We start from the raw sequence: 25,377 nt of genomic DNA, 5'->3' as shown, positions 1-25,377 counted from the left end.
GTAAAAGTTTGAATCTCTATTTTTTACTCAACTAAAGAATCTGATTATCACCACTGCTACATACTACACTAATGACAGTGTCTATGTATGGGTTTGTGTGTGTACCTGGATGCGTGCAGCAGCTCTGGGGTCAGAGGAACTGATGAGGACCGGGTGGGAGATCTCCATACTGTGCCTGTTGTTGAGCTGGGCGGCCCTCTGGCTGACAGACAGCGCAGAGAATGAATGCCTCTTCTTGGCGTTTTTCTTCCCTTCGCCTCTTCTATGACCAGAGCCATTTCCATTGGACGGGGAGGCGCTGGGGGAGGGACCAGGAGAGCAGGGGCCCAACGGGGTTGGCTCGGAGCTCGGACCTGGAACGTTAGTTGGCGTGGGCTTGTCGATCTCCATCAACTGCTTGGCTGTTTCATTTAACTGAGAGGAGATGAGGAGGAGGAGAAGCAGGTGGTTGACAGATCAAAAGACGGAAAGAGAGGGGAGGACAAGAGGGAAGAGAGGAGACGTTCAGGTGTTAGATTTCAGTTCTCAGTGGTTCACATCCATAAGATCTCCAGCACACACAAGAAGTGTTTGTGAAGCCTTTCCTCACTTGTTCTTGTTGGCAGCTTTTCAAAAACCAGCAGCATAACAATCATCACTTACAACAGCTGGTCCAGTGAGACACTCTTTGTGTAACACACACTCTCACTGTACTGTATGTCTCAGTCAAATACACACATACTCCCACACATAAAACAACTTAGCATCCCTTTTGTTTGCCAGGATTGTTCTTTCTCTCCTTACTTTGGTTTCATTGTACTTCATTCTTAGATAAAATCTGATATATTAAAGGTTTCAGTTATTTATAAAAGCTATAAAACAATTGCTAGTTAACTTATTTTCATACATCAGGAAAGAGCAGTATTTGAGGCTACTCCATGTTAGTTTACCTGTAAGAATTTAAGGATGTAAGTACTTAACACCCTTAAAATCAACTAAATGTTTTGCAAAATGTAATCACCATCACCAAGCATTCTTTTTCCAGTTCCATGATTCTTTTAGGAATAATATAGCAAACTAAATGTCTTTGCACTTTTATTTTCTTGATTACGTTTCAGATTTAATATTCTATAAACTTTGTATATAGATAGATTTGTGAATGACTGCACCTACATCTACGCGCAGACTATGATGCACAATTCAAAACAAAATCACAGAGCTTGAGGAGCCAGCAACACACTGCACATCCCACAAAAGTAATGGGCTTATGACTTGAAGACATGTGTTTTTAAACTTTTTTTTAATGAGGACCACAATAGAAATAAGCTTTTAGCTTGCGTTTTTATCCTCAACAATTGTATAATTGCATGTCACCTACCTAGTCGGTGATTGCTTGTGCAGTTTACTTTTAGTATTACCAAATAAATGCAAGAAGTAAACATTCCTTCTATCGCAGAGTACATAATAAGCCGTATGTATCAAGTGGTCTGGTCACAGCTCTGGATTTTAATAATGTGGTGGATGTTTGTTTTTTCTATCAGTAACTGCTGAGGAATAAACACCTGGTTTAAGGTACCACTGCATGTTTTTGGTTGTTTTTAACAAGAAGTGCAAAGTTTTTTGGACTCTATAACAAAGCTTTCAAGTGTATAAGTGTATCTCTTGCCATTTAGAGCTTCAGTCTGAAATCAGTTGAAGAGATGGCAGAAAATGCATCAGCTCCTTTTGATTTTGAGTTATGAGTAAAAAAGAAAAATCAAGGGCGCCCAGATAGCTCAGTTGGTTTACGCCTCAACGCAGCGGGCCAGGGTTCGACTCCGACCTGCGGCCCTTTGCTGCATGTCATTCCCCCTCTCTCTCCCCTTTCATGTCTTCAGCTGTCCTGCCAAATAAAGGCCTAAAAATGCACCAAAAAAAAGAAAAGAAAAAGAAAAATCAAATCAAAAAAAAGCTAGTCAGTCATTTAGTCTCTTTCCATGTTCGCCATCATCAGATCCATCATTTAAATTAATCCAGTATTGACGCAGTTTCATATGAGGGAGTCTTCTAATTTTTTTAGCATCATCATCTAAAACGTGTCTGGCATATTGTATTGGGGGTGAGGGGACCTCTGTGTTCTTAATCGGCGCTGCTCATTTGTGGTCTGCAATGCTGCTCATTTCTCACCACCTGCAACAAGAAATGCATTGCCAGTGTAGTCCAGGTCAGTTCTATCACTGCTTAGCTGCTATTTCACACTGTAGTACATGTCTCATATAAGCTTGCTAGAGCTGACACTTGTTTATCAGAGTGACATAAAATAAGTTGCGCAAATGTGATGATGGGTGTTCCACACACATTTAGTTAATCAGCACGTTGCAATATTTTATCAATACTGGAAAAGCTCACATGATATATCACTGCCCTGTGGCTCTGAGCACATCTTGGTTGTAAATGGAAAAAACGCCAGTGTGTTTGACAATTATGGAGCGTCACTGTGGTTTAGGTAGGCACAGAAGCAGGTTGGCGCTCATTAAATTTGCTCACTCCAACACACACACTGCTTCTTAATGTTCCCAAACTATCTGCTGCTTGCAATTTAACTCCCTTCACCTCCCCTGTCTCATTCAGCAGTACCATTTGGTGTGGTGTCAAGACATTTTTTTATTTTATATGCTCATGTTAATCCATGTTGTGTAGCTCAATCTATAAAGCTTGCTTAGATTTGTTTTAGAGCATCATCTGGGCAGAGTGACACTGCCAAATTATAATTGATTGTTAAAAGAAAGTAACTATTTGGAATTAAATTATATTATGACAACCTTTACAATACATGTAAATACAAAACATTAAGTGGTAAAATGCTGCAACGTGTTACATAGATGCTATGATGCACACAACATGAACATCAGAACAAAAGATATTTCTCAGAAACTCCTCAGTGAAAGTCTACATAATGCTATCAGTCATTGCCTCTGCACAGTGTTCAACACTTCTCTCTACAGAGTAGAAGCAAACATGTAAAGCAAATATGACCTACAGTACACCTACAGTACATGTGTTTAATGACTATAATTCTTGGTTCTTGGATCATAAAGATCATGGTCTCTAAGATATAGAGGACACACACACACACACACACACACGCACACACACACACACACACACACACACACACACAGAGGCCAATGTGAAACAGGGACAAATAAACTAACGTTAACAGACATCTTCAGCTTCAGCCCACTAACATACTTACATCGCAATCATGTCTGCTTAGTATAACCTCAAACTACTATACTATCCCTGGAGATAAAGCCGAGCATTTATTTATCTGTGTGTGTGTGTGTTCGAAAGAGAGAGCGAGTACGTACAGGACTGACCCGTCTGGGCTCTGTGTTGGTGATGTTCCATATTAATAGATATGCTAATCAAAGCCAAATCATATGCAAATATGCATGATGGATTGATGCTGCAGATACAACTCAGTTTGCTCTCATGAATAAACACACACGCACACACGCACGCATGCACGCACGACTGCTTTGTCAGTTCTCTTGTAACTACCCGTTTTGGTGCCCAGTCATGCTGCAGTATGAGTAGGAGATAAAGGAGTGGAGTGTGAGTGTGAGTGTGAGTGTGTGTGTGTGTGTGTGTGTGTGTGTGTGTGAGTGTGTGTGTGTGTGTGTGTGTGTGTGTGAGAGAGAGAGAGAGAGAGAGAGAGAGAGATAGAGAGAGAGAGAGAGAGAGAGAGAGAGAAGATGTTTTTGATAGAGACAATTCTTCACTTGGTGATTTGGCTGAATGAAATCTCCCAAGGTCATCTATTATGTGTCAAGCTAAGTGTACTCTCTGTACTCTGTGTCTTTTGGAGGGTGGGTGCTCTCTCCAGGTAATACTGAGACTCAAGCTGATGAATTGTTAGCCTGCACTGCGAAAAGGGTAAGCCAGCAAGATACATGCATGATCATGCACACACACACACACACACACACACACACACACACACACACACACACACACACACACACACACACACACACACACACACACACACACACACACAGGTGTGTGCAATCTCCCTCCTGCTACACAGACAGGACTATGCATAAAGTGAAACAGGGACAAAGAAATAGACAGAGGTGAAATGCCAAACTCATGCCAGACCTGTCCACCTGTTCTCACATTTGCATGAATCCACCTCAGATAAGCACAAACCCATCCACACTCAATTCAAACTTATTTAAGCTGACATCACATCCACCTGAACCTACAACAGTGTTCCTATATTTATACAACACAATCCAACCCACTCAGCCCACCCACACAAAGTCAAGTCTGGTATAGTATATTTATAACAATCTGAATCCACTCCAGGTGCAACAAACCACCCACACCTTTTCCTCATCAAGATACAAATACACCCACCAGCACCCAGGAAACCAACACTAAACTAGCTACTGTAATGAATTACAGACAGTTTAATAGTTTTCCCCTAATATGTAAAATAAAGATAACCACCAAAAAACAGGAGACATGCTGATGCAAAACTCTTGCCTCAGTTAGCTATATAAGTATAGAGTATGGACTATTAACAACTCTATATCTGTTTCGTTAATCTGTCATTCATACTGCGTTTGCGTTTTTTTTTGGGGGGATTTTGAAAAATTATATATATATATTTTTTTTTTGTAAAGTTAGTTTGGCTTACCGGATGTACAGTGTGGATACAAAACCTGGCACGTGAGATGTTAGGTATTCTCTTTCCCTTGCACTATCTCCACTATCTATTGTGCAAGGGCACCGTCACTGCATACAGGGTGTAGTGCTGCCTAAGACCATTGTGATTGGTGTAAAGAAATACAAACTAACCAGAGCATTTTTTTCCCACCCATACCAGAATAGTTACTCGTGCAGCGAGACTAGTATTCATTTGAGGAAGTTATCTAATTAATTCATTATTTTGGCAATTGGTATCAGAATACAGATATTGTATCTGTATCATAAGGTTAGACCAATACCCAGCTCTGCAGGTTTTGTGTGTTTTTATCACATTTGAATAGCACAGCCCAAACTAAGGTGTTCAGACTGATATCAGCATTGTGCAGCCTTTCACTTCAATGAGATCACTGTGTTGGCACAGCAGGGGGCCCAATGCAGAAGGCTCGAACTAAATAATGCAGGGTTGTCCGCCAAAAAAGTTCACACAACGTTTGCCACAACCAGCAATGCAAGGTGCTGGCCAATCAAATATGTGTAAAATTTCTGGAAGATGACTTTGTAATGTTAACTGCAAAATAGTACTTTTTACTTCCTGATCACCAAGACAGAAGGTAAAGGGAGGCCACTGTAATAACGTCTGAGAGTTGTACATTATTCCTCATAGTATTATAAACCTCTGTGCAGTGTTTTGGACTCTGATAAGACTCTCAGATGCATTAATCAAACAGGACTTTCTGGTTTCTATTCATTTAACCCAGCACTATTTTCGGTACGGTACGTTACGATACGGTGAAACAAAACAGCACCTGCTTCAAATGTAGTGACTGCCAATAACTTCACACACTTCTCATACAATTTTGACTATTTCAGTGGCATCCCTATCATCAGCAAACCCCTCATCACCAATCTATGTATTCAGACTGCCAAATATTAACACGAGCAGTCTGCATTCAACAGACAAAAGCTACAAGAGGTACTTTACATCCAGTGAGACACCCACGCACACACACACACACACACCACACATACACAGATCAGCAGAAGTCCAGCTGGGCACTCCTCATTAAACTCCCACTGCGCACACACACACACACACACACACACACACACACACACACACACACACACACACACACACACACACACACACACACACACACACACACACACACACACACACACACACACACACACACTCTCGACATGCCCCTGTACCCCCGCTGTGTCAGGGTGATGGAGAGCTCTAAATTATTGATGCATCTCTATCCAATAGCAACCCCTATGTGTATGTGTGTGTGTGTGTGTGTGTATATGTGTGTGTGTGTGTGTGTGTTTGTCCCAGCTTTATCATTATCACCTAAGAGAGTCATTTGGTCAAAGAGCTAATTACAGGGACATGATTGGGTAACCACGAGTCCAATCCCGTGCAGGCTGCAAACACAGAGTGAGAGAGAGTGTGTTTTGAGAGGGCAGTATGATTAAAGGATGGCAAAACAAACAAGAAAACCTTTATAGATGAGCAGAACAGTGATTTTCTAGGAGGAGTCATCCTAATAGTCTCTCTCGAATCTCTACGTTAATGAATTTCTCTAAGCTACAGTACATGAATACACATTGTACTACACATATACACTGGAGCCAGACCTTATGAGAGTCTTATTGTCTTGACAACCATGCACACGTATCAGTATTTCCCTGTTTGAGTGAACCTCCTGTCGCTTTTGAAGGTTTCATCTTTTGATTTTTCGACAGGGCCATGAGAGAATCTGCGTGTTCACAAATTTGTGGTGATGAAAAGAGAAGAGAAGCCTTCACAACAGCAAGAAAGAAGGAAAAACACATCCTCGCAGTTTCTACCAATGGCTTTTTACCACGGCTTAAAAGCCTTAAATGTGATGCAGAGCAAATTGGGCATGCTTTTTTTCAGTTGCACAAGGATTAAAGTAAACTATATTTCACTCTTGACAGGCATGGAGGTATGAAAGATGGTAAAGTATTCGGGGGGTTTTATCCTTTTACTGAGAGGAAATCCCTTAAAGAAAACACCGCCTCTGCCGAGTGTTAAACAGCATTGATAATGCAATTTATATTTCTGTGGCAATTTGAATATTTTGGTTGTGCATTCCTGCAGATAAGTGGTCAAACATTGCCATTATATAAAATCCAAATACGGAAACATTATGTGGAACCTCAACGCAAATTAACACACGAACGGCATGTTTGACGGAGATACAAAATACTTTCTATTTGAGTGCAATTACAATGTCTAACATTTAATGTGGGTTCAGCCTTTCATACCAAAGTTAGCCAGTGTCCAACCTCTGCTAAACCCAGGTCAGTACAAGGGTTTAAAAGCAGCTTGGAGAGTCCTCATCTGTGTGGTTGGTCTTACATACAGTACCTCTGCTGACACTGAATACAGATTTAAACACACATTACTACCATGTAAAAGTATAACCATCTCCTTTGTTACATCCTGACCTCAGAATGAGCCTCAATGTGTCCTTCTCAGCACAGGTGGCAGGTGGAGGCTATTACCAGCAAGACATAAATAATACATCACTAGTTACCACTACCAATGAATTTAGACAAGAGCTATATTTTCACCATGTGTCAAGACAAAAGTTATGGAATATAGCAGGAGAAGTACCTTTGGTAACAACATAACGTAAAACTGGCTCAGAATACCATTTAGTAGAGCTGCAAAGATTAATCGATTAATCAATTAGTTGTCAACTGTTAAATCGCCAACTATTTTGATAATCGATTAATCATTTGTCATTTTTCATGTTCTTAAATGTGAATATTTTCTGGTGTGCTTACTCCTCTATGACAGTAAACTAAATATCTTTGAGGACGCTATCTTAGGCCTTGGGAAACACTGATCGAAATTTTCACCATTTTCTGACATTTTATAGACCAAACAACTAATCGATTAATCAAGAAAATAATCGACAGATTAATCGACAATAAAAAAAAGAATCGTTATTTGTAGCCCTACCATTCATTTCCACTATACATGAAACCAGAGAGCATGGATTGCTTATTTGGCCATACTGTTGATAAGACTTTTTTGATTCATCCGATCTGAAAAATCTGAAGAAAAAAAAACCCGGCAGCCTCCTCTCGTGAATGACGAGAAAGCACTGATATCTAAGTTTTTTTTTTTCTTCTTTTTTTGGTAAATGAAAATACTGCAATACAGGTGTTCTGCTGCAACATCGCTGTTGCTTTAACAACTACTTGTGTAATAACCTGATATGTGATGTTTTGTGTGTGTATCTGGGTAATGTCTGTGGGTTTACCTCCACATAGAGAATGGGGAAGATGCCAATCTTGTCTCCCAGCATGCCTTCTGCCCAGTTCTCGTCCACTCGCCTGATTACTGTCAGTACCTCATCCTGGAGAGAGAGGAAATGAGTGAGACTACACACATTGTAGGTACACCACATGTGTCCGAATAAGAACTATTTTGTAATTTTTCTATCACTGCGTGATTTTTAAAAACATAAAACAAAACAAAGGAAAGGATAAGTAAACAAAGAAACGTGTTTATTTTTATTTTTTTTAACTATTGATCAGAAAACTGGCTAAAACAAAGCATCTCAAACACTTTGCGAGTGGATGTTTGCATCTGGATATATAGATCTCTTCTGAAATTGTCAACTGAATCCTTACAATGTGTGGCTCAAACTTACCTCATCATTTTCCATCTGTTTGAATTGCTTAACCCAGAATGTATGCCAAATGTAAAAAAATAAATAAAAAATTGCATTGTGGAGCACATTACACTACAAATCGTGTGTACGTAGTTTTTTTGATTGATAGGCAGCTACTGGTTTCACTTCATTTCAGTTGCCTTCATTTTTATCATATAATATTGTCAGCAATATTATATCCGACACACATGGGAACACATTCCTCGTTCACACACACACACACACACACACACACACACACACACACACACACACACACACACACACACACACACACAGACTCCTCTCCTCACATGAATACGAAGGTCTTGGTTAGACCATTAGGGACAACAGTGATAATACTGGTAAATGACTGTTGTGTATTAGTCATACTGAGTAATTACCTCTCATATGAGAAGACAATATTACAAATATGGTTTCTGCATGTCAACACGCAAACAGCACACCACAGGAGCACGCGTATCTGCGTGAGTGTATGGCTTTGTGTAATCTTCAATCATTAACCCGTTGATTACTTTAACCCTAAAATGTGAACTTTGAGTGTGTCGTCATTATCTGTTAATAAAGCGCCACAGTGTGTTTGAGACAAGGTATCTACTGTATGACTATGCTTTGCATTGCTGTGATCAGTCCTAAAACACCTACAGTACTGTACACTGTAATTTAATAATCTTTCTCTCGCCACAAACACACAATTACAGTGCAGAGACAGAGTGGATGTGTCGAGCGTTCAGTCCTCGCACAAATGAGTCTGTGTAACAGCAGGAACAAAATGATAAGCTGTGAGGAACAGAACAAACCCAAACCCAACCTGGATTCACACTTTTGAAGGACTGAGCGTCTTCTTTCATCTTGTTCATCCATTTCAAAGTATAATTTTAGTGATACTTTGACAAATGGGGATGATTTTGGTCCCACTCTGAAACAACCCATACCTCTCCAAAATCTTTTTAAAAGCAGAAAGAGAAATGCATGTATCCTTCCAGTGTGAGAATGCATCATAGTGGTATGGAACAGTAGAAACGGTGTAGTTTCATGGTGGTGTAAATGCTGTTTTTGGGACATCTAAAAAGTTTCTTTTTTTTTTTTTTTTCTTCTTCTTTTTTTGGAAAAAAAGGAATATGAGCACAAATTATCAGTTGCCAGCATCTTCATTCCAAAAATATATTGGTGTCAGTTTTTAAAAATGACTTCATTTAAATCCTCATGGTCGGAGTAGACTGCAGGCAGCAGCTTCTACTGTATGATAACCCCATCCTTAAAATTCCTCATATCAGACCCACTGACTGACAGAGCTGATGAACATTTTACCAATACGCATAGTGTCGCATTGTGTTGTTTTAAAATCAAAAGCAGTGGAAATTGTTAAAACGAGGCGCAATAAATTTCCAACTCATTTCATGTCAAGAAATGTCTAAGTCATGTTCATGCAACAATATAGAACTACTAGGCAATAACACATACATTGCCACCTAATGTCAAACAACCACACAAATGACTTGCCAGTGAAACTGTTTATGCAAACAGATTTGATCTGTTTCAGCTGTAAACTCTTGTTGCTTTTGATGTGAAAGCTGATCAAATTTATTCACAAAATAAAAGAATGGAGTACAAGCAAGAAGGAGTAAATGGTGAAAACTGCAGTTGCTTTGGGAAAGCACCATGCAGAGCATGTACTTTTCACCCTGTTTGAAGTTGCTCTGGTTTACATTCTGAGAACCAATCTGAAAAGTTGAGTCAGCAGTGATAAATTATTAGTGTCCTACAAACAACCACACTGGTTTAACACCACCGATAAGCGTTTTCTTCTACTACGGTATTTATCCTTTTGTAAATTCAGCCATCCCTCTCTCCACTGATTCATCTATGCAGCCTGTCCATATTACACATTATTGTATTTGTTCTGTGTCTTACAAAACAGTGTCTTCGGGTTGAGTGTGTGTGTGTGTGTGTGTGCAGCATGAGTCTGTGTGTGTGTGTGTGTGTGTGTGTGTGTGTGTGTGTGTGTGCAGCATGAGTCTGTGTGTGTGTGTGTGTGTGTGTGTGTGTGTGTGTGTGTGTGTGTGTTTGTTACCTTGCTGAAGGCCAGACAGTCTTTATCCTGGTCTTTATCTTTGACCTCAAAGTCGTACAGTGCTTTGCCTTGGGGTGGAGTTTGGCTCAGGGGACGCAGCAACTGGATGTAACTAGCAGGCAAGAAACCATGGCAACCATTGAGCTCGCCGTGGTACCAGTTGTCATCCACCTTGCGTCGCAGGATGATGATATCACCCTTGGAAAATTGGAGATCACCGGGTTCTTTTCCTTCGTAGGAGTAGAGGGCTTTACCGCAAGGCAGCGCTGGGATATTCTGAAAACACACACACATTACAAACATACACTTACTGCACGAACAAAGGACTTTCATGCAGCTAAACAAAGTAGTAAATATGTCGTTATGTTCCTTGCTCCTGAGGAGCAACATGTTGTTCCATATAGTGCTGCTAAGTCAAACCTTTTTTGTGTCAGTTTTTTTGTCTGACCTGAAGTGAGAGTGAGATTCAGGCCTGAATTTGGATCAATCTTGATCTATCCGATCTATCTAAAATCCTACGAGTGATGTCTTTAATTCTGGTGTCTGGTCAGTGTGAATATGGTGAAGAGCTTCTGGCATTGCTGGTGACTCCAGCATTCTCTGGTCAGTGCAGTGGTTCCCAACTTGGGGTTTGAGACCCCCAAAGGGGCCCAAGATAAAAACAGAGTGGTCACAAGATGTTTGTTTGTTTTTTGTGAAATATACTGAATGGTTGTATCTCTTCAGGCCTCTGAAAATCCCTAAAATAAAATGATCTCAGAGGGAAAATTTAAAATCATTCTCAAATCTCCATTAAGACCGTAACCTGTGTGATTAGTAGTCACAACACAATCCCAAAAAAGTTAGGAACCACTTGCATGCTGATTTTTTAGACACTTTTATATATACTTTTGTATATCTATGGACAGAGCAGATGAACAGATTACCTGCCAGTTATTTTACTCTACACCAGAAAACACAGTCTCAGTGGGAAGAGTACTGAAGGATGTTCTTCTGTAGCGCACTCCCACGTAGCCATTAACATAAAAGGTTAGATGACAGGTGTTTTTTTACATAAAGATCTTGCACAGAGTAGCATAAAGTGCATTTTGAGGCCTCTGCAGATTATTAAAAGCATTGCTGTCAAGTAATAGTGCCACTGTGTTGAAATTATACCAGATAACTACACTTCCCAAACCTTGGGGTTGACAATTTCCTGAATTTACAGTGAACTGACATTTTATTATATATTCTGCCTAAGGAGCTGGAAAGTGTGGCTTTTGTGCCATGTTTGGAACAAATCAGTTTCAAGTCTGTTATATAAAATGTTTTATTGTTCTCAATTTCTTTTCATTTTTATGTTTATGGTGCCACATATTTGAAGGAAGGTACAAATGAGGCAGTGGCTCCTGCTGTGATCAGTAAATTAATTTGGAGAAGGAGAAAAAAAGAGGCCTGGGGGGCAAACTGGTTTTAAAGCAACTCAAAAATGTGGAAAATCCAATATGTTGCAAACAGTCGGCCCTGGAGACAAATCTGTACAGCACGGATAGTTGGGTATGTGCTCCAAGTTTCATTTTATTCCCCCCAGCAGTATGTGAGATATGACTGGTTATTAAAATGTTTGCCAGGTAATTGCTGCTCCCACCTTGGGCCAAACAGTAATTTTGAAAATGCCAGAGCAGCTGATGCATCACTCCCTGGAACTTCATCAAAATCAGGTCTGTGGTGTCTCACTTATCACATGTCAAGGAAAAACACACACTGACCCATTTACCCTGCACAAAGTGATGTTTAACGTGATGCCTTCCTTGCGTAGAAATGTGGCCGGGTTAGCTCAGTTGGTAGAGCGGTCGCACATATGTAGCGGTTTATTCATCGACGCAGAAGGTCCAGGGTCCGAGTCCGACCTGTGACGGTTTCCTGCATGTCTCTCCCCTCTCTCCCCTTTCATAGCTCAGCTGTCCTATCCATTAAAGGCAGAAATGCCCAAAACAATTATCTTTAAAAAAAATGTTTCAAAAATTATCAAAATGTTGCATTGTGCAACCATAATAGGCACAGCAGGCCTGTCAACCTTTTTGAACTATAATGTCCACATACACCCTGTGCACAGCCATGCTCTATGGGCCCCTCCCCGCATCCACAGCTATTCATTCTAGTACCCCCCATTCCGACGCCCCTGTCCACATGTAGAAGCAGTATTCATAGGGCTAGTTAATTCCAAGACTAAAGAGTTTCTGGATGCTATCAGAGTTTAAACATTTTGTGGAAGATTACACCCCAGCAACATGTCGTGCTAGAAACGAAGCTTGGCAGGCGTAGCAACAGTAACTGAGGGGAGAGGGGCATCAAATAAGAGTTCAATTCAAGTTCATCATATTAGATGTGGTCAGAAAAGATGTTAAAGGCCCAAATTAAGGAGCTATAACAGATTTTACCTGCAGGTGACACAAAAGCTAAATTTCTATACAAGCAGTGACACATACATATTCATCATCACACATATATTCACATTTCCCCCCCCCACACACACACACACACCCAAACAAAACAGGAGAGTATCTAAAAGAAGATCCAGGTAAACAAAAGCATTGTGTAATAGAAGAATGCCAAAGAGAGAACTTATTTTCTTTTTAGAGAACGTGTTTACAACACACACATACACACACACACACACACACACACACACACACACACACACACACACACACACACACACCAGCTTCACTGCCTGACTGTACTGAGATCAGTGGTGACGCAATAGCAGAAAACCCACACACAGACACACACACTTACATGCACAAACAATATAAAACACAGTACTAGTGCTACCATTAGCCACTACAACTATTTATAGTTACTGTGACTGCCACCTGAAACTAGAGCTGCATCGATTAAAAAATGACTTGTCAACTATTAAATTGATCGCTAACTATTTTGATAATCAATTGTTTGGAGTCATTTTTTATGAAACAAAAGTACAAATTCTTTGATACCAGCTTCTTTAATGTGAATATGTTCTAGTTTCTTCACTCCTCAGTGACAGTAAACTAAACACTAGACATTTGAGGACATCATCTTGGGCTTTGAAAAACACTTTTCCCATTTTCTGACATTTTATAGACCAAACAATCAATTAATCGAGAAAATAATCAACAGATTAACCGACAATGAAAAGAATTGTTTGTTGCAGCCCTACCTAAACCTATACTTAACATTAAAACTAGATGACCAAAAGCCTTTTTATGCCCTAATATTGCACTCATAAGTGATTGGCCCTATTTACACTTGTCATTTTAAGTGTCTCGCATCCGGATAGGATCTAGATGCAATTTAATACACAAAGTTTCTGGTATGTGTCTGCATTGGCCAGAACACAAATGTAATTGGAATCCATCTTTGTTTTTTTGCAAGCAAATCAGCCTTCCACCAGTCTGGCCGGTGGTGTTAATGTACCTGGAGCTGTTTGGTTGCTGCCAAAATGCCAGAGAATAACTTGTGCCATTTAGCAGTATAGTGACAACAATTAACAGTTAACAATACAAGTGAATAAGTGAACAACTATCAATAACACAAACACATTAAAGACTCGGCTCTAACTTACACCCCTCCCTCACCCATACGCTCTCTCACCAATACGCTCCTTCCACAGACTACTTCCTGACGTTGTTACACTTGGGAGAAATCAAGCTTACGTATGTGTCTTGGACAGATGGATGCATTTCCACACTTTCAACATCTGTCTAGAATAAGTCTCAAACCACCTCAAAACCACCTCCCAAAGTGGGTTGAGCAAATTGATTCCAATATGTCTTGGCAGAATTTACACTTTTTCAGGCTTTCCACACGATTTTGACACCGGGCTGCAGGGATTTGTTACCATTCTTCCACAAGAGTGAGGTCAGGCAGTGATGTTGGGCCATAAGGCTGTAGTCATTGTTCCAATTCATCCCAAAGGTGTTGGGATAGAGCTCAGGGCTCGGTGCAATCACATTCTTCCACACCAAACTCAGAAAACGGTTGCTTTCTGGACCTGACTTTGTGCACGGGGTCATTGTTGTTTTGAAACAAAGGGCTTTCCATAAACTCTTGCCACAAAGTTGAAAGCACTCTATTGTTTAACATTAAGACTAAACGGGCCTACTAAAGGCGCCTAGCTTCGGCACCTGGGTAGCTCACCTGGTAGAGCGTGCGACCCATGTACAGAGGCTCAGTCCTCGCCGCAGCAGCCGCAGGTTCAATTCCAACCTGTGTCCCTTTGCTGCATGTCATTCCCCCTCTCTCTCCCCTTTCATATTTAAGCTGTCCTATCAAATAAAGGCTTAAAATGCCAACAAAAAACATGAGAAACAGCCTTGTGCCAAAAATACACAAAAAACATACACAATACACACCAAAAACAGGTGTCTGGATACTTATGGCTATATAATAAAAAGTGTATACTTATATTTGTAAGTATAACTATTCAATGTATAAAACAAAGTCTGCGCTGTATTTTGGACATAAATGTGAACACCCCAGATAAGCAGTGTGTGTGAAAGAAAGAAAGAAGGGAAAACAAGGAAAGGAGAAGGAAAAGATGAGGGAGTAGAAAAGGAAGATAGTAAGAAAATAGACAGACAGACTTGTGACCGTATGATCTGCGGTTAGATCCCTGGCAACCATGGGTTACAAAAATTACATTTATATACTACACATTTATTATACAGATACTGCACGTGCAAGGTTGTAATGGTCTATAGACATGTAAACATCTGAATGTACATACATAGTACAAATCATACAATTACACAATTATATATACTGTATACATATAGTGGCGCATCTTGTGCCACCTTCTTCAGAGAGTAACACATTTTAATCATCGTTTATATGCACAGGGAAGTAAATCCATTAAATAAGCCCTTCTATAAATGAAATACTGTGGATAAACCAATTCCAGCTGCAATTTTGGAGAGGAGATATATTTTAATCTGCCTTATCCTTGAATATTTTCTTTTTGTTGTAGAGCAGGGTAAAAAAACTCCTTGGAAATCCGCCTAAGGAAATTGCATTCTACATACACAACACAATCAAAGTTTTTAGCTTTAATCTAACTTTGTAAAGCATGACAATCAAGGAAAACCACCTTCAGAACCAACAGCATGTGAGTATATTAGTAATTAAAATGAAAGCCAACACATATCTGTCTTGTTAATTATTACCCCTGCCATGGAGGTAATGTTTGTTTGGTGGTTTGTCTTTCAACAGGATTACAGAAAAGCTAGGTCTGATTTTCATGAAACTTGGAGAAAAGGTTTCACATTGGCCAAGGAAGGAACAAATAGGTCTGTGTCTTTTTTGCCGCATCCGTTATGTTTGCAGCTGTAACCCGTGACAGACACTTAGCGGCAACGTTTAGATGGTGAGTTTACATTCGTGTGATTGATTATCATGTTATATTTATAGTATTAGCTTACACAGCGTTTAATAGTGGTCCTGAGTCGACTACTGGTTCTCATAGTTTTGGAAATATATAAACATATATAGTTGTTGCTGTTGCAGATTTGCATTCCATAGAAGAATGGACTGTTGGCCTTGGCGGAGGTCTGCACTCTTCGAATGCCCTTTTAGTTTTAACTTCGGCACTGTCTGTCAGGCTGTGTCAAATAGGCAACATAATTCTATCATAAATTAATGATGAATTTGAGGAGACATTTGATCGCTACATTGTGTAGACCGATTTTATATCTAGTTGGGGGTGCTGCTGAGGCAATAATGAGCCATTTCCCTGCAAGTTCTATCACTAAAGCAGGCTGCGAGACTCTTGTTTGTTGGTGTCATTACTTTCAAATTCTCCACTGTCTTCCTGCTGTGCTGCCACCATAGAGAGATGAATCCATTCAGAACAGTCATTTCATGTGTGAAAAAAGTGTTATTGTGTGAACGACCAAAATCAAGCCAGGATCGTTGTATCCTACATGTGTGAAAAGGGTTTTTTAATGTTGTACCTGTCAGTGGCACAATATTATCATCAGCCACAACACACACACACACACACACACACACACACACACACACACACACACACACACACACACACACACACACACACACACACACACACACACACACACACACACACACACACTCTTCTTATTCAGAGTGCTCTCTCACCCCTGTGGTGCAGTAATTAGTGTTTGTGGATGTCTGTAATGGACAGAAGGAGTGTGTGTGTGTGTGTGTATGTATGTGTGTGTGTATGTGTGTGTGTGTGTGTGTGTGTGTGTGTGTGTGTGTGTGTGTGTCCCATGCCCTTAAGGACATATACACAAACACTCGAGTCCCTCCATTATCCACTACTGAGACTCCCATCTGTTCAAGTGTGTGGTTGTGTGTGTGTACTGTAGCCATAAGGTACAGGGAGGTGACTTGTCCAACATGGGACTGACTGCTCCATTCAACAAGGCCCCTATGACACTGACACACACACACACACACACACACACACACACACACACACACACACACACACACACACACACACACACACACACACAGGGTTTACCATGTGTGGTTGATGGATCGACGAGTTTCAGCACTGATCTCAAAACGGATGTTTTTAAAAAAGAAGGCCAGTGTTTTGTCTAAATAAAATGCATTCTAAAATTGTAAAAATTATGATTTAAATCAGGAGATATCTGACTAAATAATTAAAATATAACCAACCTTCAGTACATGACAGTTTTTGATACTCTGCCTACCAATGCATTTATTTCGGTACTAAAAATGTGTTCAGGTATGATACCCAGCCCTATATATCGGGTATTGTTTTTCCTTCTTGGTACTGTGTGGCCGCGTCGGTCACTACCCTGCTAAAACTAGATTAATACATTCATTCTTAATATATGTTTAATTTCACACCAAGCTTGCCCACTGTCATGACTAAACCATCAATTATCAAGGAACTTTGTCTATAATCATATCAGCCCAAAGTAAAAATGACAGTATGTTCTCACCTTCCATCATATATTGAGCTATAATAAACTGTATAGCCCAGCATACTGTATAGCACAAGTGTTTTTCTGATGCTTTGGAAAAAGTGTTAAATACATGAAAGACATGGGGCATCACAGTAAACTAAAAGAGGAAAAAACATAGAGACATTTCACGTCAAAACACACACACACACACACACACACACACACACACACACACACACACACACACACACACACACACTTATAATAGGATTTGAGTCTGTATGCCACACACTCACACCCATGCTGAGCTTATTAAATCAATAATTAACAGCCACCCTCAGCTCTGTGTACGTGAGAGTCAACACAAAGCAGTTTCTTCCGATGGAATAACACGCTGCAACATCCACCACTCTTATCCTTGTTGAATGTACTGTGACATGCCTCTGATACACAAAGTTCAGACTTAGGCACTTTGTGAAGTAGTTACATATTTAGACCATGCTGATAGCAACTGTAAAATGAAATAACAGTGTTAGGTTAAAGACATTTAAGACTAAATAGCCTATCTATTTATAACAGAAAACGAAATGGGAGATTTTTTTTCCTCTCAAATGTAAAAACACTCACAACTAGATAAGTGTGCAAGAATGTTAACTATGATGCAAAAAGGTCGCTTTGCTGCTGCAACATCTTCCCCATATAGCCACTTTTGTATCACTACTACAGTCAGACAAATTCCACTTTAAGTGGTATTTGAGTCAATTGCTAGTGTTGTGCTGCACTTTGGGAAGAGTTACTAATGTCACCCAGGAGAGCCACAATCTTTATGCAGCTAGTGCATATCCCCTGTGGATTTTATTGACCTTATATTACTTAGAGACAGTAATTCATGTTAATATAAGTCTAACAAAGGAAGGACTAATTACAGTCCAACTCAACCAAGTTAAAAAACATAGATGCTTGAAAAATGCCAGTCCATTCACTTATCTTAGTGTTGTTTTAAAATATAGGCTACAATGATACAATATGCTGTTGTGCCTGCATTTTGTTATCTGGCAGCAAAAGCTAACAAACTGATATTTTTAGTAGGGCTGTCAGGATTAACTTTGAATTGTTAATTTTTTTTAATCGCATTAATCGCATGCCGGCATTTACTAATTTATTTTACACTTCACTCAGCTTGGTGTCGTGCCTAACAGGCTACTATTTTGACCCTTTGCCGCACTTTGCCATACTTCCTCGTAACACATCCTCCTGCTGCAGGCTGCAGGCATGATGGAGAAAGACAGCAGCAACACAATCCTGAATGGCGCTTTTTATTTTCCAAAACTCCCGGACGGCTCAGTAGACAAGTCGAAAGCCATATGTACATTGTGTAAAGCCGAATTAAAATATCACGAAGCACGTCAAGCTTGAGCTACCAGCTACGAGCTAAGCGTAGTACAGTTAACGTGACTCAGGTTGATGCTAGCAGGCTCAGGCAAAGCACTATTTTGGAGAGTGCTACTTGCCGACCTGCGGATGAAACCAAATCCCAAAAAATTACTACCGCTCTTGCAAAATGGGTGGCAACGAACTGCAGACCTGTCAGCATTGTAGAACACTCTGGTCTTAAAGACTACGGTTTGCATGTTCTGACCCGTCTTATACATTGCCGTCAAGGGGGACAGCAGTTTCACGCACGCATACACAGCCAGTACGACACGGAGAAAGCAGCCACACTGGAACTGCTGCAAAGTGATGCAAAGTGATCACTGGACGTCAGTGAGTAATCAAAATTATTTAGGAGTTACTGCACACTATATTGACTCTAGATTCAAATGTGTGACTAGATTCACACATTTTTCTTTTGTTTACAGTAAATAAATAAATAATAAACAAATACAAATCTTAAAATCAAGTTCATAAAGTCACTTTCTTTGGATTCATTTGATTCCCAATCAAGATACACTGGTAAGAATTGCTTTCCATTGTTTATATGTACTTAAAAACTGTTCTGAAATGCAAAATAATAGAATTTTAATCATGTGATAAAACATGCAATTAATCGCAATTAAAAAAAAATGTATCGTTTGACAGCCCTACTTTTTAGCCATTTAGCAGTCTGTCACTCAGCCTGTCAGTCGGTCCACCACTTTAGGTCGGACTGAAATATCTCAACATCCTATGTTGTGCACTGTAGCACAAGGCAAATCCCAAATACCAAACTAGCAGGTGAAGAAAGAACCTCAGTGATTCTTAGGAAAACGCCACTTTGCATAAAAATAGAGCCCCGTGCGTTATCTGTTACAAGAGTTGTATATATGTCCCTGACGAACCCTTAGGTGTCTATGGTGTTCACACATTAAGAAATTCATTAATATGTACTGTAAATATAGATTTTTTTTCAATACTACACGTATTACCACACACCTGTATAGTGGTGTAAAGTGGATCTTTCTAGCTACATACATAATAATAATACATAAAACAGCAGATCCATGTTCATTTTAATTCCAATACACTACATGGGTATTTGTATGTCCTTTCGGTTGAGAACTAAGACTCAATTTTTTTGTTTTTACTTCAAAGGCAACATTTGCATACTGTGTAGAGGATGTGGAGGAGCTTCAGGTTAAGTGAGCTTTGATGGAAATTAAAGGAATTAAAGTTAAAGGGACTAAATGGTATCGTTTGGAGTACTGGACCTATTCTGTATCCTGGATTCACTCATCTGTCAACTCTATTGCTCAGCAACACTAACATTCCCACGGCAAGCCAGTGTATGTGTGTGTGTGTGTGTGTGTGTGTGTGTGTGTGTGTGTGTGTGTGTGTGTGTGTGTGTGTGTGTGTGTGTGTGTGTGCGTGTGTGTGAAGGATGGTTGATGGGACAGGATGTTCCACTCCCCTCATATCCCCATCCATTTTTCCAGCACCAAACCATTTTCTGTCCCCTGTAGTCCATCTATTCACCTCCCCACAGACACACACTCTCTCTCTTTAACTGTGATTACTCTGCTCGCTCTTCTCGTCCTTGGAGGGGCACTGGGCCATTACAACTTTTTTCCTCAAGGAGTGTGTGCGAGAGTGAGTTTGTGTATGTGTGTGTGGTAATAGCATAGTAAATCTGCAGAGGTCTTTTTCCACTCTGCTGTGAGAGCGGCATTCTATCTTGCTGTGCTGTTTTATTGGAGCAGACACTCAAATACAACACACACACACACATTCCTGCACAGATAGAAAGCTATTACTTGTGTGTTAAGATGTTAATGTGCCTAGTTTTAAGTAAAAATGGAAGAAAGAGATCATGCGCGCGCGCACACACGCGCGCACACACACACACACACACTTCCCAGTTGTTGTTAAACAATAGCCTACTATGCTGTTTTCATTTGAACATATAACATGTAAAACAACAAATTATGTCAACATACAACCACACTCATGCAAACATCAGCGCATCCAAACATGGACGCAGGCCCCTACACATGCACACAGTGTCTGACAGTAATTCAGTGCACTATTGATTCACTTTCCATTTATAATTCATGATACAACACACACCTCAGGTGAAGTGGAGACACACACACACACACACACACACACACACACACACACACAGGCACAGGCAGTTTCTGAGAAGTAGGAAGACAAGAAACACAACACCACTCACTGTGTATAAACCTACACACACACACACACACACACACACACACACACACACACACACACACACACACACACACACACACCCCAATACACACATACATAAGTCTAGCTGGCAGCTACCAGGAGTTCATTCATCTCAACCTTGTCTTCCCCTCTCCATCACTCCCTCATTCTTCCTCCTCCATGTCTCTTCTCTTTCTTCACTCTCTCAGCACATCACTTTAACTTACCTAAGGTGCCATACTTCCCTACTCTCCCCTCACTCAATCTCCTCTCTTCCCTCCCTTCCTCTTTTTTATCTAAAGGAAAGCTTATGCTCCAAAAAAAGAGACAGGTTCAGCCTCTTGGAAAATCTGCCATTTAGATGTTGATTTTTAAAGAAATAATGACTTGTCCTCTGGAGATTATACCAGATTGTTTTGACATTTGTCAAGTAGTTATTGAGATACCTCTGGAGCAAACAGACAGACTGCAGGCTGGCAGACATAAACCTACTTTGGCTTTGTCACTAACAGGCAAAAAATATTGCAGTACGTAAGAGACAAACTGAAAGTAAGACAATTAATAAAGAACTGACCAATATACTGTGTAAAGTAACATTAAATACATAAATACACAATGGTTAAATTCTCCTGATGAAACAATGTGAAACATGCAGGGATTACTATCCATTTCAGAGCCACAGTCAACAACAGCATAACTGCTATTCATTAAAAAAATCACTCACAGTTTGACATATCAACACACTAACACATGCACACACTTTATTAGTACCATATGGCGAAAGCCACTTCACAGAGCAAGTTTGTTTTCATTGAAATTACTGGGTCAGTGAGCGTGAACACTGAACTCAGCATTCAGTGTATATCATGTGTGTGTTGTTGTTCTTGCTGACAGTTGGAAAGTTTAAGTGAGGGTCAGCTAGATGTTGTGTTTTTTTCACATGTGTGTGAGTATGTTATATACTGTGTGAGATACATGAACATGGCAATCTATTGTGATACTTCCTCTTGTAATACCTCACTGATAGATCAGGCTGGGAGTCAACCCTAATCAAATTGTATCCGGAGCACTAAGTATTACAGTAAAACCTGAGTACTGGAAGACAGTCTTCTTTACCAATTCAAATAAAGATCGACAAACGCACAAAGATCTGCAATCACAACACCAGGTCCAACTCTCTCCAATTCTATGAATTTGAACATACAAGTCTGATATGATTATTGCTACACAGTAATAAATACTATACTAATTATACCTCTTGTACCTTGGTAAGAAAGTTTTCCACCTGGACTTCCATAGGAATAATGATATACAAAATATAGTATTTATATTGGTGATATCAAATAATTATTACATTCCCCAAAAATCATTGAGCTAATTTTTTTCCTGCATGCCTTTACTTTGACACCATCACTATAATAGGTTTAGCTGTGTTAGCCTGTCATTTGCAGCCCACTATACTATTGGGGGACATTCCTATACCTATTCTGCTGTGTGCATCTGATTCTATTCTACTTGACAAAAATCCCTTTACAGATACATACGTAAAGTATATATGTTTCACACAGTACAGATTGACTCATATACGCGTTACATAATAGTGTATGTTTTTTAATTATAAAAAAACTTGCGTATAATACTACAAAGAACCATGAAGGAACAGAATAACTGCTGCACCCTCCAAGAGATGAGACAACCTGTCAAACCGAATAATAATTGTTCATGCACAAAAGCACGCACGCACACGCACACGCACACACACAGTTATCTTTAATTTGAAGTTTTTACAATGTCATATAAACTTTCATCTTCACATTGAATATTCTTTGTGAATATCATTCACCATGTACTTTCATGACTTCACGTCAGGCTCCCTGCATTGAGGGTATTTGACTGAGTGAATGAAAGAGAAAGAGGCAATGACAGAAAAAGAGAAACAGAGTGCAAGATGGGAAGCAGTAACGACAGCAAGCCTTAGTACAGAAAGCTTGGGGATTGCATGCATATTCATAAGACTAATTTCCATCTGAGCTGTGAGAGAATGTGTGGATATGTAAAATAACACACATATACACATACAGCAGAGCTTGATAAATATGCAAGTGTCAGTGGAGTTGTGGAAAGGATGGATGCCTTACCTGATTGAATATCCAAAGTGTCAAAGCAGGAGGTATTAAGGAAGGCAGGGAGGGAGAACAGAAGAGAGAGGGAAATTAATATCAGTATTTACTGACAAAATGAATCCTTAATAAGAAACCTGAAATGAAATGTTTCTGATTATTATAACTACATAACAGCACATATTTGCAATGACTAAACTTAATGTGGTAACTACATACATTTATATGATAACTTCCTATAATACAAATATTAAGTTCCACACTTGGAGAACTCTTACAGGCAATTCAATAATATTCAATATCTTTTCGCATTAGGCTATACTATACTGATTAAATAATGCAATAACCAACATAAAACATGACATGCCATCTGATGGTTATCATAGGTCTGTGTTTGCCACACACTAATTAATATAATCATTATTTTATGTAGAGAGCTGATTCAATAAAACAACAGAGGAAAATGACATAATGATGACATAAATGAAATAATGAAGTTAGAACCTACATACTGAAGGAACTGTCAAAATAAGTCCAACAATGTTGCCGTCACAATGACTACTAAATTTGTACTAAGCACGGCAACTTGTCCAACCTGTATCATGGTATTCTGGAAATAAAAACATTTATTTATTTATTATTTATATAAAAATCTTTTTTCATACAATATTTATGTTTTCAATAAACTGTCAGGCTGTTGGTCTCTTGGACCAACACTTTGGTCCTCAGTGAATAATATTTGACAATTATTTGAGACGTTATTTACGAAAAACAAAGCCGAAAGTTTAAAATTCTGATTTGATCTGTTTTCACATATGTTTAAAGCACATTATCTGTTCACATCTGAATAATGTATTCACATTCAGTTACATCGATGCTTTCGGGACATCAAAGGCTTCACAGATTTGTCGTTTCCATAAACATGTTATTTTATGAGGCTTTGCTCTGAAGTACTCAGGTATTGTGTTGTTTGAGGCACCACTCTGAAATTGTATTCTTCTCATGGTGATCTCTGTGCTGATATCGAGACTGTTGGTGTGATTTGAAATAGTAAATGTGGTTTATAAAAATGTTAAATCTGCAACTGGATGTCCCTTTTGGATGTCCTCTCACATCCAAAAGTTGCTGTGTCTTCTAAAGCTCTAATGTGAGAAGACACTCTGTACTGCTGTTATGTGGTGTGTGGTCTTATGACAAGCAGTGCTCAAAATACGCTTTGTGTAAGAGAAAGTGAAGAGAAAAATGGGGCAGGGGTTGAAAGTAGCAGCTGATTATGTCAGCAAATCCCTCAATGTAACAATAATATTTAAAAAAGCACTTGGGGAAGTGGTACATTCAGACCTGCCCTTCTAATCGCATTTCATTTTTTCATTTTCCAATCTCCAACCACCTCTTGTCACCTTGTCATCTCCGTTGCTGGCAAACTCTGACCTTTAACACAACAGAGATCAGTCCTCGGAGTCAGAGGTGTGGCAGGAAGAGGTGGTAAACCTTGTTAGTCTTCTCTATCCTTACCCCCCAGGGCTCCCACTGTGCCTTCATAGTGAAGCTGCTCTTTTCTGAAGCCTCTTGCTGCGATTTAAGTAACTGCCCACATACTGACAATGCTCAGAAACTGACTCACTCATGTACAGCTAGAAAGTTCAAATCGGTGTGTGTGTGTTTCTGAAGGCCAAAATTCCAGAAGATCTGCAGAAAATTTCTTGTGAAAGAGTAAAAGAGGAAAATTAGCTATAAGGGAAGAAAGAGATGCAGGGGTCAGGTGAGGTTGCTAGGGGTGACAGGTTGTCATGGATGTACCCTTTCTATTGGTCCACTCCCCTCTCTAGACCCTTGTTACTGTGGCGACAGGGGGCCTTGAGTGACAGATGGTTGCTGGGGCGCGTCAGCGGTTGTTAAGAGTACTCAATGTGTCAATCACAGTCACAGATATAAAGAGCTTAAAGGATATACGCAGGGCCAAAAGAAACACAAACCACAGTGAGTTTAAGGGTAGAATAAGGACCTAAATACAATTGATATGGTCTCAAGGCTTTCAGTAACTTAAAGGGTAACTACCTTTTTAACCTGGACCCCATTTCCCCATGTATTTGTGTCCAATAGACTGATGTGACCAAAAATCTTTGAAATTGGTCCAGTACTGAGCGAGATCGCAGTGACGAGCCGGCACGAACCGAGCTGCAATGTAACCT

General features: G+C 39.8%; 1 protein-coding gene across 2 annotated transcripts in view; it reads right to left on the bottom strand.

The window, feature by feature from the left end:
* The window catches only part of LOC144525115 (E3 ubiquitin-protein ligase SH3RF3-like), a 90,821-nt gene that overhangs the window by 25,073 nt on the left and 40,371 nt on the right, over positions 1–25,377 (bottom strand). The window contains exons 2-4 of one of the 2 annotated variants that reach the window (XM_078261628.1): positions 10,471–10,746; positions 7,983–8,078; positions 106–414 (exon numbers count right to left, since the gene is read on the bottom strand). In XM_078261628.1, the coding sequence (XP_078117754.1) occupies positions 106–414; positions 7,983–8,078; positions 10,471–10,746 (681 nt within the window). The remainder of the gene's footprint in view (positions 1–105; positions 415–7,982; positions 8,079–10,470; positions 10,747–25,377) is intronic. The other variant, XM_078261629.1, reaches the window with a different exon arrangement.

This window comes from Sander vitreus, chromosome 11 (genome assembly GCF_031162955.1).
Source record: "Sander vitreus isolate 19-12246 chromosome 11, sanVit1, whole genome shotgun sequence".
Taxonomy (NCBI): domain Eukaryota; kingdom Metazoa; phylum Chordata; class Actinopteri; order Perciformes; family Percidae; genus Sander; species Sander vitreus.
Note: the sequence above shows the minus strand (reverse complement) of the source record. Positions and strands in the feature narration are given on the sequence as shown.